The following is a 14,589-nucleotide window of genomic DNA, read 5'->3' on the forward strand; positions in this document are numbered from 1 at the left end:
AAAATGACTGCTATAGTTGAACCCAGGACACATGTTTAGAAAGAGGAGTATGTTGATGAAAGGTTGCAGGGGAAGAGAATCAAAAAAGCAAATTTTGAAGACCATTACTGATTTTCATCAGTTACCTTCCACATTTTCGTAACTTTGGTCAAGACCGCAATTAAAAGCTAGGCTGTTGGAAACAAAACTGTCCTGGTTTTCAGTAGCAAAAATCAGTATTGTTCTATTTGTGTGACTTTTTCCACATGTAAGATCTTAAAAACCTAATGTCAGTTGAACCATATTCTAGCTGAATTTTTTACATAGAGTAATTATATATTTTCTATCTTTTCAGACTATATGTGCTTTGATTTGTGGTCGACCAATTATAAAACCAGAGTTTTTTGTTGAATTGATCAAAGCTATTCAGTCCAGACAGCAGTTGCCAAATCATAAAAGGTAAGTATCATGTTTTCAGTGCCACAGGATTAAGTTTATGTGATGCAGATTATCAAGTAACTACACATTTTTCTGATTATATTTGACAGAATATGTGAGTCACAGTGACTTGACTTGTGGAAGAATGCTGAATATGATCACATTTTAATATTCAGGCAACTTTCTTGCTCTTATCCCTAGAGGATATAAACAAGCTCTTGGAGTTGACTATATACTTAGAGATGTTACTAGCTGTAAATAGGAACTTGTTTTAGTGATATGTGTGAAGCAACATTTAAACTCGTGGGTGTTTAAATAACACAGGGTGTATCTTGGTGATACAGTAACATAAAGAAAATTATATTTTTATAAAAGAAATTATGTCAAGCTTTTTTTGTTATGTAGACATAATTTCCCAGTACAAAGTTACCCAGTTTACTGGAAACTTTGGTTAAGACAGAGTTAGCCTGGCATTTGACTTCCCTGGAATAGCAGGGGGGTTTAATTATCTGTTAAGAGGTGAAGTAAGACTAATATGCATTGGTCTTTACTATATGAGAATAAAATGCTCATTGTTTTCATGGTTAAATTAACTTGGAAATGGAATTCTGTCTTTGGAGCAAGTGTTGCAGAATACTCCCTTTTGGTTATTTTCTCTGTGTAGAAAAGCATAAAATAATCCTCTTGTGTTTGAGAATTTCAGCTGAGCCTGTGTAGCTAGTATTTTTACCTTGAAAAGGGAGGCATTTGATAATAACATGTTGAACTTTTAATGTCAGTTAACAGGGAGAAAATTCTGTGAAATTCATTTAAATGTTTTCAAGATATTATGACTTTTCTAGTTGTATTGTTTTAACCAGGTGGATGCTGGACTCCAGACATTTGAGTTGGGGGAAATAAGTGGTGAAGAAGAGAATCACTGTTGATTTTACATATGTATGGCTATACATGCATAAATACATGTTAGGGCATAGCAGTTTATTTTCTTTAGCGGGTTTGATGATAGCCATTGGTAGAATAGTTTGAAGAAGAAGGGTGAGATGGAAAAGGGTTCCCTAAAATAGAACCAGATGGATATGTTTCCCTTTCTTAAATATTTTTGATAACTGTTAAGACCTTTAGAGGAATTGAGTTGACTAAATGTTAGTGACACTAGCAGTATATCCATCATGTAGCTTTCCAAGAGAGACTTCTGAGTCAAGCTAAATGAGGCAGCTGGTATAATATACTGATCTATATTTAAAATAATTGCAGTATTTTAAACAGGTGATACTTTTAAGATGTAGCTGGTGGGAAGATACTGAAAATTGTTTTAGCAGCTGTTCGCATTCTATTTTCAAAAATACTTTTAACTTTTCACAGGGAACTCTACATTTTGCATTGTAGCTAGAGCTGACCTGAGCTGGTACACCCACAAAACACTAAAAAAATTGGGGCAATAATAGTCTGGATATGAAATAAGAAAGGTATATTGATGTGGTAATGCAGGGTGACACTGTTAATTAAATCTTGATTACTATTGTAGATTTGATCTCTAAAAAATCTGAGGGCAGTATAATCTTACAGTTCAAAAATAATTAGACTTCAGAGAATTGCAAACCTGCAGTTTGCATATCAGTGTGGGCCTTTTTACTTGAGGCTTTTTATGGTGAAGTGTATTACCCCAGTCCTCTGGTACTCTCTGATAACTTACGCAAGGAAGAGCAATAACTGAAGATCTTGCTAATGGTTGCGTAAGTGCAGCCCTACGTGAAATGGTGTATATTATTACAGCAGATCAGTGTAAATACTGCAGGGCTTTGAAAAAGTAGGAAAGTAACTAAGCCTTTAACTCACCAAGAATCAAAATCTGTTTATTGAAAGATTTAAGACTGTAGAAGATCTTTTCTGAGTAACAGTGTTACTATTCAAAGCTTATGGGGAGAGAGTACAAGGACCGCTTCAGAATCCTAAAATGGAAAAAGATTATGTTGCCTTTGAGCTTCAGTCAGCATTAGATACGAGTTTCAAAGGAAAATCAAACATTTCTTCGAGGAGGAGATGATCAGTTGAAGTTTCCTTCTGAAATTAAAATAGGTTTGAAATATATTTATAGAGAAACTACAGTTAAGTTCTGAAGTACTGGAAACTGCTGTTTCTCCCTTTTTTTACTCATCCTTTGGTCTTTAAAGATTACCTTGTTCCCTGTATTTATCTTAAGTTAGTAACTGTCTCTGTGGGATTTGGAAGTCTGGCCTAATAACTAAAATCCGAGTTGTCCTATTTCTTAAAATTAGTGGATTTTATCAGGTCTATTTCACCGCAGCAATATTTTTGTAAATAGACTTGAACAGATTGCTGAAACTTATCAAATACTCATTTTTCAAAACTTGATGGTTTCCGGGTGGCTTATTTCCATTATATACAGAAAGCTTCAGGAACTGGTTGTGAAAAAGACAAGAGAACAAGGATTACTTAAAATTAACTGTAATTACTTAGTACATTTTAGATTATCATAATTGAATTATGTATTTGAATGCATTAGTAAATTTACATATTTATTCTTGTGTTCAGCTATAGGGTGAATATTCAGTGTCTGAAGAATGTTTATATGTTTACGGATGGTGCATTTTTTCAGAAACTTAAACACTTCAGCATTTTATGGAGTATGTTTCTTCCTTAAAGTCTGCTGATCTTTGCATAAATTAGGAAAAAAAAGATATATGTATATATGTAAACATGTATAAATGTGATTTAGTGTGCTGTTAGACCAGATTTTGGGAGTGTGTTTTAGCATTTTTTTTTTTGCCCTGCATAGTATTATGAAAAGGATGTATAATCAGCAGTCACAATAAAGATAAGTAGTTCTGTGGTCAGCCAGAATACACATATAAACTGCTGATTGGGTACAGACATAGCGTAGTATGATTAAAATCAACCTATAGTTTCACTTCTTTCTAGCATGTGCTTGCTCTGTCAGAAGTGCTGTAGTAGGGAATATGTGACTCAAATACCCTGTAAATACTGTCCTGAAATTATCAGTTAGATGCTTGTCTTAACTCTAGAGACTTTATGATGTGGGGATGCCATCATTAACTGGAGCTGAGATCACAGGCTGTGACAAAAATGAGAGTTTCAGGGTAGAATTTCACTTCTGCCTAATCAGTTCCCCATCAGAAATCCTGGTCACTTTTGTTTTTATTAGACAAAACAATTGAAAATCTTCAGGGTGAATCAGTTCAGTTCTCTATCCCACCAGCTAGAAAAGTGTACTTTTCTGTCGTATTAGTAGGCTGTCATCTAGTGTGGTGGTACACAATTTCTTGATTCAATAACAGGAGCGTGGCTGTCCCCACTTGAAGAGTAGAGGAAAAAGGATGACTAATTTTGTGGGGAGTTTTAATGTTAGCTGAGAGTAAGTGCAGAATGAGATTGCAGTCTTATTTGTCAGTATTCTTAGTGGAGAAAGTGGGTATGTGTACAACAGATGCTTAAAGTGGATAGTTTGAATATATTCCTAAAAGTGTTTTCCTCTTAGTTACTGAAGTAGGAAGTCTTGGTCTTAGCTTAGATAATGAGAAATTGGAGGATCTGTTTCTTCTTAACATTTTCTTGAGGGAAAAAAAAAAACCCCGAAATATTTGTATAAATAGTTTTAACACAGCAAGTATTTTTACTTCAGAGCTTTAAACAAAAAGAACGAGTCAGTGCAGATAGGTAAAGCTGAATTTTGTAACTTTAATTTTCTGTTCTTGCAGCTTTTATCCTCCAGTTGACGAGCCTTCCATTGGCACTGAAAAACTGGATTTGTCTGAGCATCATGAAAGGAAAAAAATATTCAGTGGAAAAACTTTTGTATTTCTAACTGCCAAGCAGGTAATGGGGCTTTACACTGCAAAAAAATGTTGCAGGGGTAGCTAAGCATAGATTTGATTCTGTTCTCTGTGAATTTACATTCTTTCTGGGTTCATCAGGAACGAAGGATTTCTGTGTATTTATCTTCTTGCAATACAATGGCCTAAGCAAGATGAAAAACAGGGAGAAGCAGAACACGTCACATCTGCATTAGTGCATCAGTGATAAGCATTATACTGATAGTTCATTAAGCTGATACTTTTAAACTGACTGCATTTCAAGGTTTTATTTTTGTATTTGCATTCCTTTTTTTAGCACAAGAAACTGGGTCCAGCGGTTGTTCTTGGAGGTGGGGAAGCAAAGTTGATGACAGAAGGAAGAAAAGAAACATCTTTACTAGTTTCTCCTGATGTTTGTGTTGTTGATGTGATGTTGACAAACTCTCAGATCCCAGGATGTGACTCCATGAGAAACTGGACTGACTCTGTTCTGACTGTCTTGCAAAGGTGCAGCACTGTTCTCCTGTACTTGAGAATTTTTGCAGAGATTTAATCATTGTGTTTGCATACATAAAGTGGGCGTTTTTTTTCATTGCTTTACATATTTAGCATAGTAACTAAAATTTCTTGAAGTGGGAAAGAAAGGACTTGGCAGCTTTTTGAGGGTTTGATGAGGTTTTTGTTTTGGTGTTTGATTTTGTTGGGTTTTTTTTCCTTGTTTGGAGGATCCAATTCTGTAAAAAATTGATTGTAATGAAGCTGCTTTGAAATTGCAGACAGCAAGTGGTTTTATTCTACTATCTAAAAGAAGTTAAGAGTATATTTTAAGAATGGCAAATGGATCATCTGATTTTTTTATAAATATACATATTTATTTAATGGAAAACAGATGAGATGGCACCTTGAGGTCATGTGGTTTGTTGCTGTCTAATTATTTGTGTACAGTGTTTCTGAAGAGAAGCTTTTGTTTAATGAAAATCAGTTTTTGTTTTGGTGGTAAGTTTTGTTTGAGAGGGCAGGCCATTTTGTTAAAACAATGAAAAAAAACAAAATCCCTGTCCTTAACCTAATACATAAACCTAGTTCTTCTGAATTTTCTTGCTAATTAGAGAAAACTGTACTCAAGCTTTTCTCATGGCTGTAGTAAAGGAGAGGTGGGGGTGTGTGCCTGACTAACTTGTAAGAAATGCTCATATCTTTCCATTCACACACATTCTTGAATCAGAGGTAGAGTGCAGTTGGTTAGATGCACAGAAATCAGGTAGGGAGAGATATATTGGTCAGGTTATTGAAACTAGACAGTAACTACAGCAGCAGTAACGTGGAAGTTCATATATATAGGACATGGGCATAATGATGGATAATTATGCTGACTTACTGTATTGTGAAAAATTACAGTGTAGACTGCTGTTTTTTGACAGGAGGAGTGGAACGTCTTATACTTTGTCATATTTACGCCCATTTGCCTGTTCATTTTTGAATCTGTATTGAGAGACATTTTTTTTTTCCCTGTCTTTATTTTATTTGTATATTAACAGCAAGGATCTCAGGGCTATTCCCGAGGCAGAAATTGGATTGGCAGTTCTCTTCATGTCTACAGAAAAATTCTGCAACCCTCAAAAGCAGCTTGGTAACAAAGGTAATTGGAAGAAGGGTAGTAGTAAGTGAACAGCATTAAAGAGGTAGTATTTCTTTTTCTACAGGGGCATCAACTGCTAATGTTCAAGTTCTTTTGTTTTACAAGATCACTAAAATAGAATGACACTATGAAAGATGTATACAGATCTGAAGAGGTAATTGTTTTTTAATGGTCTTGCAATAAACTGCAATGACTATTATATGACTCATGTAAGTAAAAAAGTAGGAAATCTAAAATCAGCATAAAAAGCAGACACATTGATCTTTAAAGGAAAGATACTTTAAAACAGTCTTCTGAAGTTCATATTTTTAATGGCCACTGAATTAATATGTGTGTGGTAGTTTGGATTCCATGCTGTTGTCTTTCATGAAAATACTGGGGTAATAGGGAGATAAAAGATGAGTGTTAGAAATGGAGAGAACAGAATTAATTTGTAAATTAGGTTTTTTTTCCTTCTTCTTCCTCCCCTCCCCCCCGAATGCAATCTTGGCATAAGAAGTAAAAACAACGAGACGTGATTGCCACATTTGCTAAAGTAATAGTTTGAGGGTGGACATTCCAAGTCTTGACTTGAAACTTAACATATTTACTAATACAGTAGTAATAAAAATCTGTGAGACACAAAAAGAGTTTTTGTTTTTCTAATTCTCTTTTCATGCTTCTTCCAAAATTATTACTCTCTAGTTTGCTTCAGTTAAATTGTCAGAGTTGTGCAGAATTTTAGGTTCTGCTCTGTTCTACAAGTGTTGTAGTGGGTAGCAAATCCTACAATTTAAAAAAAAACCCATCCCATAAATTTGTCTGTACATATAGGAACATTAATCAAAAATATGTTTTGAATAGAGAAAGATATACATGCAGTAAGTGGCAGAGCTCTGAAAAATACTTGGGTTGATGGTATTCTTGTATAAATAACTTCAATATGATTGTCTATCCGTTTAGTTTAGAAAGCAATGCAAAATAAATTAATTCTCAGATTAAACTTAAAGATACTGAGCCTGCAGATACCTGAAATAATCAGAAATGCTGATTGTTGTTTCCAGTCTTAATGATTCACAGATAAAAGCTGTCTGAATGAATTGTTTAAAAAGTTTGAATATCAGGCATTTAAAGGTGGTGATGTTTACAGTTTATTTGCTAAGAGGAAACAAATACTATTATTTGGGAGTTACAACTTCCATGTATGTGTTTCAAATCAAAGGGATTGTAAACAAGGCTTCTTCCTCAGTTCTTGTCTCAGAACAAATAGCAACATATAGGAAGATGTAGTTGCTCAAGGAGGAGACCTCTGTGTATCTGTAGGTGATTTATTCCTCTATAGGTTACAGTGCTAGGAAAAAAATTAACGAATGTACAGAGAATGGGTTATCTGAAATCGTAATACGTCATTGTCTTGATCAGAATGAGAGGCAGGAAGAATGTAAAGGACTGAGAGATGAGTAATAATTAAAAATGTATGTAGGAGCACGATGAGACATGTTAAAATAGTAAATGTTAGTATCCTTTGACTTGGAGAAGACATTAGCATGTGAAGACAAGGACATACGAAAGGGAAGACAATATAAAAGATGCTATGTGTGCTCTTCTTTCTGTTATACAGAGAAATAATGAATAGAGAGCAGAAGATGATGTTTTAAGATAGTCCCCTGACTATAGGGATTATGAGAAGTTGGCTGTAGAAGACAGTTATCCTAAGTTTTTTTGATAGCAAATACTGATTCTACATTAGTAGAAATAATCCCCAATGTAATAATCACATGTTAAAGATCATCATAAAGCAGTAAATGTAAGGAGCTTTGTGCTCTGACAGTTGTGCATGTAATTGCATGACTTGTTATAATTATGTTATATCCATATTAATACGATTTCCCATTGTGCTTCATTTTTATTTAGAGAAATATCCATTACTTCGTTCAGTGAAATATTTAACTAAACCTGAATCCCATAATATGGTCCTTTAGACCTGTTTCTTTCAGTTGTGTTTTCTTTTTGATTGATAAATCTGCTTAATTACTTTATTAAAATTGCTTAAAGACCATTTTTCAAAAATCTCAGGAGATCAGTTACCGATGTGTGATAACACATGCAAAGAAACACGAGTTTGATACTAACCTTTTAATTCTTCTCTTGTGCTGTTCTTGCAGTTGTAACTGAAAGTACTTCTGCATCAGCTGTTGTAGGGCGAGCTGTTTCTCAGAGTTTGGTTGTGGATGAAACCATAATGGTAGCTGCCGCAGATAACAGCACAGCATATGTAGCTGATACAGAAATAGAAGAGCAGACGTGGTAAAGTATTCTTGGAACAGTTTCTAAGCTAATACTTGCAAATAAAGCAATCTTTTGTGACAGAGGGACTGTATCATTGCCAATGGACAAAGATAATATGGTGTCAGAAGTGGCACTTACTAAATAACTTTCATTTGTCTGCAATGAGATAATTTCTGCAGAAAACACAGGACTTACATGACTCAGATACAAATGTAGATACTGCTTATCTGATTTGACAGTCTTAACTATTAGAAATTTTCAAGCCATTTCACAATTATAAAAATATATTTATCATGATGGATTTAACAATTTGTTTTTAGCACACCTGCATTTTTTTGTAAGTATGTTCAAAGCACAGGTACAGCTTTTTTTTAAAATGATATTCTGCAGTGTATCTCTATGGTATCTTCTTATGTGTTCACTTAATACTTTTTTCTCTTTAATGTAGTATGGAGGTAGAGAATACTCCCCAGATGGATAGACGAGGGAAGATGGCTTTCCAGGATATAACCACCATAAAGAAAAACCCTAGCACCAGTGGCAGCTTAAATGCAGGAACATCAACATCTAGAGTGAACAGAACATGTGGGTTTAGTCAAAAAAGTCATCCTATCTCACCGTCTAAAAGTTCGGAAGCTGTTAAACCTAGTGAGTGTGCTTCACGTCGCCAGTCTAACCCCATTACGAGTTACTTCCAGGTAGCTAGAAAAAGGTATGTTGAAATGTTCTTGACATTATTTCCCTTACTGTTACATTGATGCTGTTCTGGAAAATAATTTTAACTCAAGGGATGTACATTTCATTCAAAATATACTTAAAAAGGTAATTTTTAGATCAGCTTTCTAGAACAGCAAGGTTTTCCTCAAGGGTACATATGTTCAAATCTCATAATGCAGTCACTAAAACCCCAGGAAGCTGTTATGTTGCAAATGCAGCTAGTTGTATTCAAAAATGTTTTTGTAATTTCTTTCTTTTGTAATTACTTTCTGGCTAAGGGAAAGAACTGAAGAAGGAGAAGAAACATCTGTAGCCAAACTAGGAAGACTGAAGGAAAGGTCATCGCCTGTTCCCAAGTGCACTGAACCCACAGCTTCATCAGTGCAGAACAGTGAAGCAGAGCAGCATCAGAAGGAAACTAACATCCTGGACCTAAGCCCAAATTTTGCATTAGAAGACACAAGTATAAAGCTTGCGAGGGAAAGTGGCAAACTAACAAGTGATAAAACTGACACTAAAACTACTTCTAGTGAAAAGCATGCATCAAGGAAGAGAAAGGAGTTAGATGATTTGTCTGAAGATACAGAGACACTAGAAATTGTGTTTGGAAGCAGAGACCTAGACTGTGAAGATCAAATGGCAGATCATGACCAGAAGGCTCAGAGAAAAAGAAAATGTTTGGAAGCCAAAGGAAGCAGGATTCAAGAATTTAATGTAAAACAGAGAGAGGAGAATAAAATACTGGTAAGTTATATTCTTCTCATGTGACTAATCTTGAAATTTACAACTGCTTTAGAAGGGTGCAGTTAGATCCTTTAAGGATGAGGCTGCTTGGCATACAGGAAGTGGCTTTGTAAAGTTGTTGCTTAAACCTCTCAAATCACTGTGAACTAAAAATTGACATGATGTATCTATTACATGTGAACACCACAGTGTAACACCTATCTAAATGTTTTTTCATTCTTCAGGACATTGTTTCTATGTGAATTGAAAGCTGTTTATATTCTGAAGGTTTTCCTTGTTTTACTTGAAGTACTGTGGGTAGAGCAGCAAAATATATCACTGGTCCAAGAAAAAGTTCTTCTATATTGTTGTTAATTATAACATTGACATTTATACAAAAATAATAATTATATTATCTTTATGTAATGGATTTTCCAAAGAAATCCTTAGTTGACCTGTTGAGTTACCAAAATAGTATCGAACATCTTTTGAGTCAGAATGTCTAGATGTCATGTAGATTATTCAAATTCCTGTATGAGTCGATTCAAATCACTAATATCCTCTTAAAAAAAACCAAAACACCAACAACAAAAGAAGAAAACAAAGCCAAAACACAGCTCGTAATTAGATTTCTTGATTATTTCTCTGGTTTTGAGAATAAGGCAATTTTCGAAGAGAAATGAAGAAAACAGTGGATTTTGAGTTGACAGTAGCCACTTCATTGAAAAAAAACGAAAGCAGGTTTGTAGAGGAAAACAATGGTGAGAGCTCTAGCAGAGTAGATGATTAACAATGCAGAAGAGAATAAGAGACAAGGACTAGGTTTAAATTTTGCTTATTTAAAAAATATGTATATATTACTGTACTATCAGCATAAAGCTGATATGACTTTTCCAACCACTGAAAAGAATTTATGAAGGGTAAATCTGGTTTTAAGCTATGGGAGGAAAGCAACCTGCAGAATGCTTTACTGTCCTAGTAATGAAATGTCCTGTCTGCACACATGTACACTTAACATGTGAAATTGAAAGTGCTACTTTGTATATTCAAAAGCTTTTACAATATTTTCCAAAGCCTGGCAGGACTTCGAAGATTGTAAACATGGACAAAACTTGCTACTCATATAAGAAAAAGATATGAGCAAAATAAAGAAAGAAAAAAACCAAATCCACAATTGTTACAGTGTACATAATAAAAATTTGAAGTGCAGTTTCTTTTCTGTAGAAATTTTTATAATCATTTGAAAATGCTTATTCTATTGTATAAAGCAGAAAACAATTTTATGTAATTAAATTTGTATTTTAATCAAATAGAAAGAAGAGGTACTTGGATCATCAGTTCTAACCCCAGAAATGAAATGTGAGTTCAAACAAGACTCACCGGTCTTGGTAAGAAAGCAGGTAATTTTAAGTTTGAACAGCAAACTTCGAGAAGTATTAAGAAAATGGATCAAAATTTTGCTTTTAAGAACATAGCATTTGTGGATCCTATTGCAAAGTAAAGGAGGTTCTGAGGATTGTACTCCTGAGAATAATCACATGTGAATTTGAATTGTACAGTCTATATTATTGACTGTGAAAAGACAGAGCAAAGTGTAGTTCATCTGCATGCTTATGTAATGACATATGTATGGATTCTTAAAATGACTGAAACTACAGAAACCTCATTTAGTTGTTTTAACCCTTCGATGTGGTTAATACTTGTACTCATGTTTTTGTTAGGTTACTGCTTAAAGACCAGACAAGAATGCAATCTTGTTTGCTCTACAGAGATGAAAAACTGAGAAAATTATGTAACAAACACTGATTAACAGTAAATAGTGTGCTAGCTTTCTTATAGGTGAGATGAATGAAGGAGAGAAATGCTGGGAATGGCAGTGGGGCAGCGGGAAGGGAGACTAAATGAAACTGAAATGGAAAGATTCTGAAGAGATGAAGTTGAGCGTAGCCAGTGAGCAAATGGCAGGATCAAACCTTTTCAAGTACATACAGAAATCAGCCCAAGAAGAGGGAATACTGTGCAGGTATACCAAAGTGCAGAGTCTGCTCACATTAAGGGACTTTTAATTTATACTTTGCTATAAAACAACTGTACTGCATCTGGGCTGGAACTATATATGGAGATGGCTTAACAGTGCTTGTGAACTTGTCCAGACTCCCTTTTTAATCCACATAGATCTAGCTCCAGGCAGCAAAGTGTGCATGCAAACTTGCTGGCGTATGAGATTTTCTCATGTACAAGAAAAAGTTGCTTCATTGATCAGATCCAGCTTACAGCCCTAAAGTTGGCTGTCCTGGGTTCAGCTGTAAGTTATTTTAATCCTTCTTAGTAGCTGGTGCAGGGCTGTGTTTTTGACTTTAGCCTGAGAACAATGCTGATAACACACCAATGTTTTAGTTGTTGCTAAGTAATGCTTACTCCGATCAAGGACTTTTCAGTATCATGCTCTGCCAGGGAGGAGGGGCACAAGAAGCTGGGAGGAAGCAGAGACAGAACACCTGACCCAAACTGGCCAAAGGGCTATTCCATACCACAGCACGTCATGCCCAGTATATAAACTGGGGGGAATTACCCGGAAGGCCCAGATCGCTGCTGGGGTCGGGCTGGGTATCGGTCGGCGGGTGGTGAGCAATTGTATTGTGCATCAGTTGTGTTTATTGTTTTCTTTTCCTTTTCCCCTTTTTATTTTATATTCTCTCCCCTTGTTATCTTATTACTGGTGGTAGCAGTAGTGGTTTGTATTATACCTTAGTTACTGGACTGTTCTTATCTCAACCCTTGCGATTTACATTCCTCCGATTTTCCTCCCCATCCCTCCAGGAGCAGGGGGGAGGAAGAAGAGGGAGAGTGAGCGAGCAGCTGCGTGGTTCTGAGTTACCAGCTGGGTTTAAACCATGACATTGGCCTAAATGGAAAATCTGTAGGCTAGAACTGAGATGAAAATGTTTGACTTTGTCTTGCATGGAGTTAGCTGGATTTTCCATTAGAGTAAGCAAGCATACTTGACTGGTCCAGGTAAGAGGCAAGGTGGAGAGCAGGAAAGAAGTTAAGAAAGTAAAACAAAAAATTTCTTGAAGTTTTATCTGGAATTAAAGTCATAGTGCAATGAGATACATTGACTTCATTATTATTACTGCAGTTCTTAATGATCCTGTCTTTTGAACAGGTGTAAATACGAAACAAATTTACTGACCTCCCAGCTCTATTGGTGGTATATGAGGAGGCTGAGAAGTACATCCATCTTCTTAGCTTCTAGCACTCCTGCAGCTTCCCATTGCCCTTTTGTAAACCTAATTTTTGTCTCAGCTGTGCTCATGATCATTTCTTTCTTTAAAGTTTATACTGTTAGATACGCTGTATGTCTCTTTATACACTAGAAATGCTTTTTCCTTTTCTTCCCACCTAAGAACCACAACAAAATGCAGGATGACTTCAGCAATCTTCCTAGCAGACTTCTGTTGACTGAGTTTAGATCACTGGTTGTCAGCCATCCACGACAGAACAATCAGCTTACCGGAAATACCAGCTATGGGGGAAAGAAAAATTTCAAACTGTTCAAAAAGGTTGGTGTGTATTTGAAATGGCCACAAGATGGCACTATTTAAAAGTGCTAGAAAGGTTTGCCTTAAGATTGTAGAAATATGTTAGGAAAGCTTGGAGTTTTCCTAAATTGACAGTAACTGCAGAAAGAAAGAATTTAAATACCGTATTATACTATTAACAAATATTTTGCTAATTGACTGAAGAAGTTCCAGGCTGACAGAGGCTTACCTCATGCTAGATTATTTAGAGACTTGTACTCTCTATTCCAAGCTGTTACTTGAATAAGTTAAGTGATGGCTACCATCTCCCAAAAGCTAGCAAGTTGACTTCTCCAAACGTCATATGTTAAAATACATGTTTATACATATGCTGTGTACAAAGCATAGCATATGCTTTAACATGTTTCAGAATCTTGCATTTTATCTAGTAAATCTTGGATTTTAAATAGATCTTACAAAGGTAAGATCTATTGTTTGCTTGGGTCTTGAGGATAATTTCAATGTAAAAATACCACTTCAGCTCATATTAAAAAAAAATATAGAAAAAAAGGCATAGGATTACTAGAAATGCATTTCAGTAAAATATTGTGTAGAGAGTGAGAGTCACATAATATAGCTTCCAGCTTTCTGGGAGTATGCTCTTATTTTTAGATAACATTTTAAATCACTAATAGTATTTTCTTTTCCACCATTCTGTAGGAGATGCCTATGCATTCTGATGGTAAAATACAATCTATCAGTAAAAATCAGTTTATAATGTTTTCAAACTCCACTTAAGGTACTATGGTTTATTTAGCATATGTAACTTGTCAGCTTTTTTTTTGGTTTTTTGGTAAAAGGAGGGAGTTAATGGCTCTCTGTAAATGTTTGGGGTTTGTTTTTTTTTTACTTCAGTCTCCTTTAAACATGGTCTCTGATGTTACTCAGAGGAAGACTGACTGACTTTCTTCTGTGATATCTGAATAGACTTTCTGAATTTGTTAAAACAGACCTTTTACTTGCAGTGTGGTTGCCTTGTGTTGTAATTTTAAGACTTTATTGTCTGACAGGTAGCGTATCCAGGGGCCGGGCAACTCCCACACATTATTGGAGGGTCAGATTTGATTGCTCACCATACTAAAAAGAATTCAGAGCTAGAAGACTGGTTAAGGCAAGAAATGGAGGTAAGGAGTTATTTTGTGAAGATGATCAAAAACTTGCCTTATGTAAGTGCTCATACCAACCTCTGGTCAATACTGAAATACTTCTGAACTTTATTTTTGAAATAAAACCTCAGATGTCCACAGATGCTCATAGGCCCATATGCATTAGAAAAGTTACTGGAAGTCAGAGGTCAGTGGTAAGGCTCATTTTTTTGCTGATTATTTGAGTTCACTTAACATGCAAAGGTCATATAATCAGAAATACTGATCTAAAGCAAAATCAATAACCTAAAAGAAAATTATCTTTT

At 35.2% G+C, this 14,589-nt stretch overlaps 1 protein-coding gene across 1 annotated transcript in view; it reads left to right on the forward strand.

The window, feature by feature from the left end:
- Positions 1 to 334: 334 nt before the first annotated feature.
- The window catches only part of NBN (nibrin), a gene marked incomplete at its 5' end in the record, with an annotated part of 18,250 nt that continues 3,995 nt past the window's right edge, over positions 335 to 14,589 (forward strand). Inside the window, 10 exons of the mRNA XM_010014876.1 lie at positions 335 to 438; positions 4,155 to 4,272; positions 4,567 to 4,757; positions 5,789 to 5,889; positions 8,034 to 8,175; positions 8,606 to 8,869; positions 9,153 to 9,618; positions 10,911 to 10,985; positions 13,005 to 13,160; positions 14,189 to 14,302. Of these exons, the coding sequence (XP_010013178.1) occupies positions 335 to 438; positions 4,155 to 4,272; positions 4,567 to 4,757; positions 5,789 to 5,889; positions 8,034 to 8,175; positions 8,606 to 8,869; positions 9,153 to 9,618; positions 10,911 to 10,985; positions 13,005 to 13,160; positions 14,189 to 14,302 (1,731 nt within the window). The remainder of the gene's footprint in view (positions 439 to 4,154; positions 4,273 to 4,566; positions 4,758 to 5,788; positions 5,890 to 8,033; positions 8,176 to 8,605; positions 8,870 to 9,152; positions 9,619 to 10,910; positions 10,986 to 13,004; positions 13,161 to 14,188; positions 14,303 to 14,589) is intronic.

The sequence above is a fragment of the Nestor notabilis genome, unplaced genomic scaffold (genome assembly GCF_000696875.1).
Source record: "Nestor notabilis isolate BGI_N333 unplaced genomic scaffold, ASM69687v1 scaffold23375, whole genome shotgun sequence".
Taxonomy (NCBI): Eukaryota; Metazoa; Chordata; class Aves; order Psittaciformes; family Psittacidae; genus Nestor; species Nestor notabilis.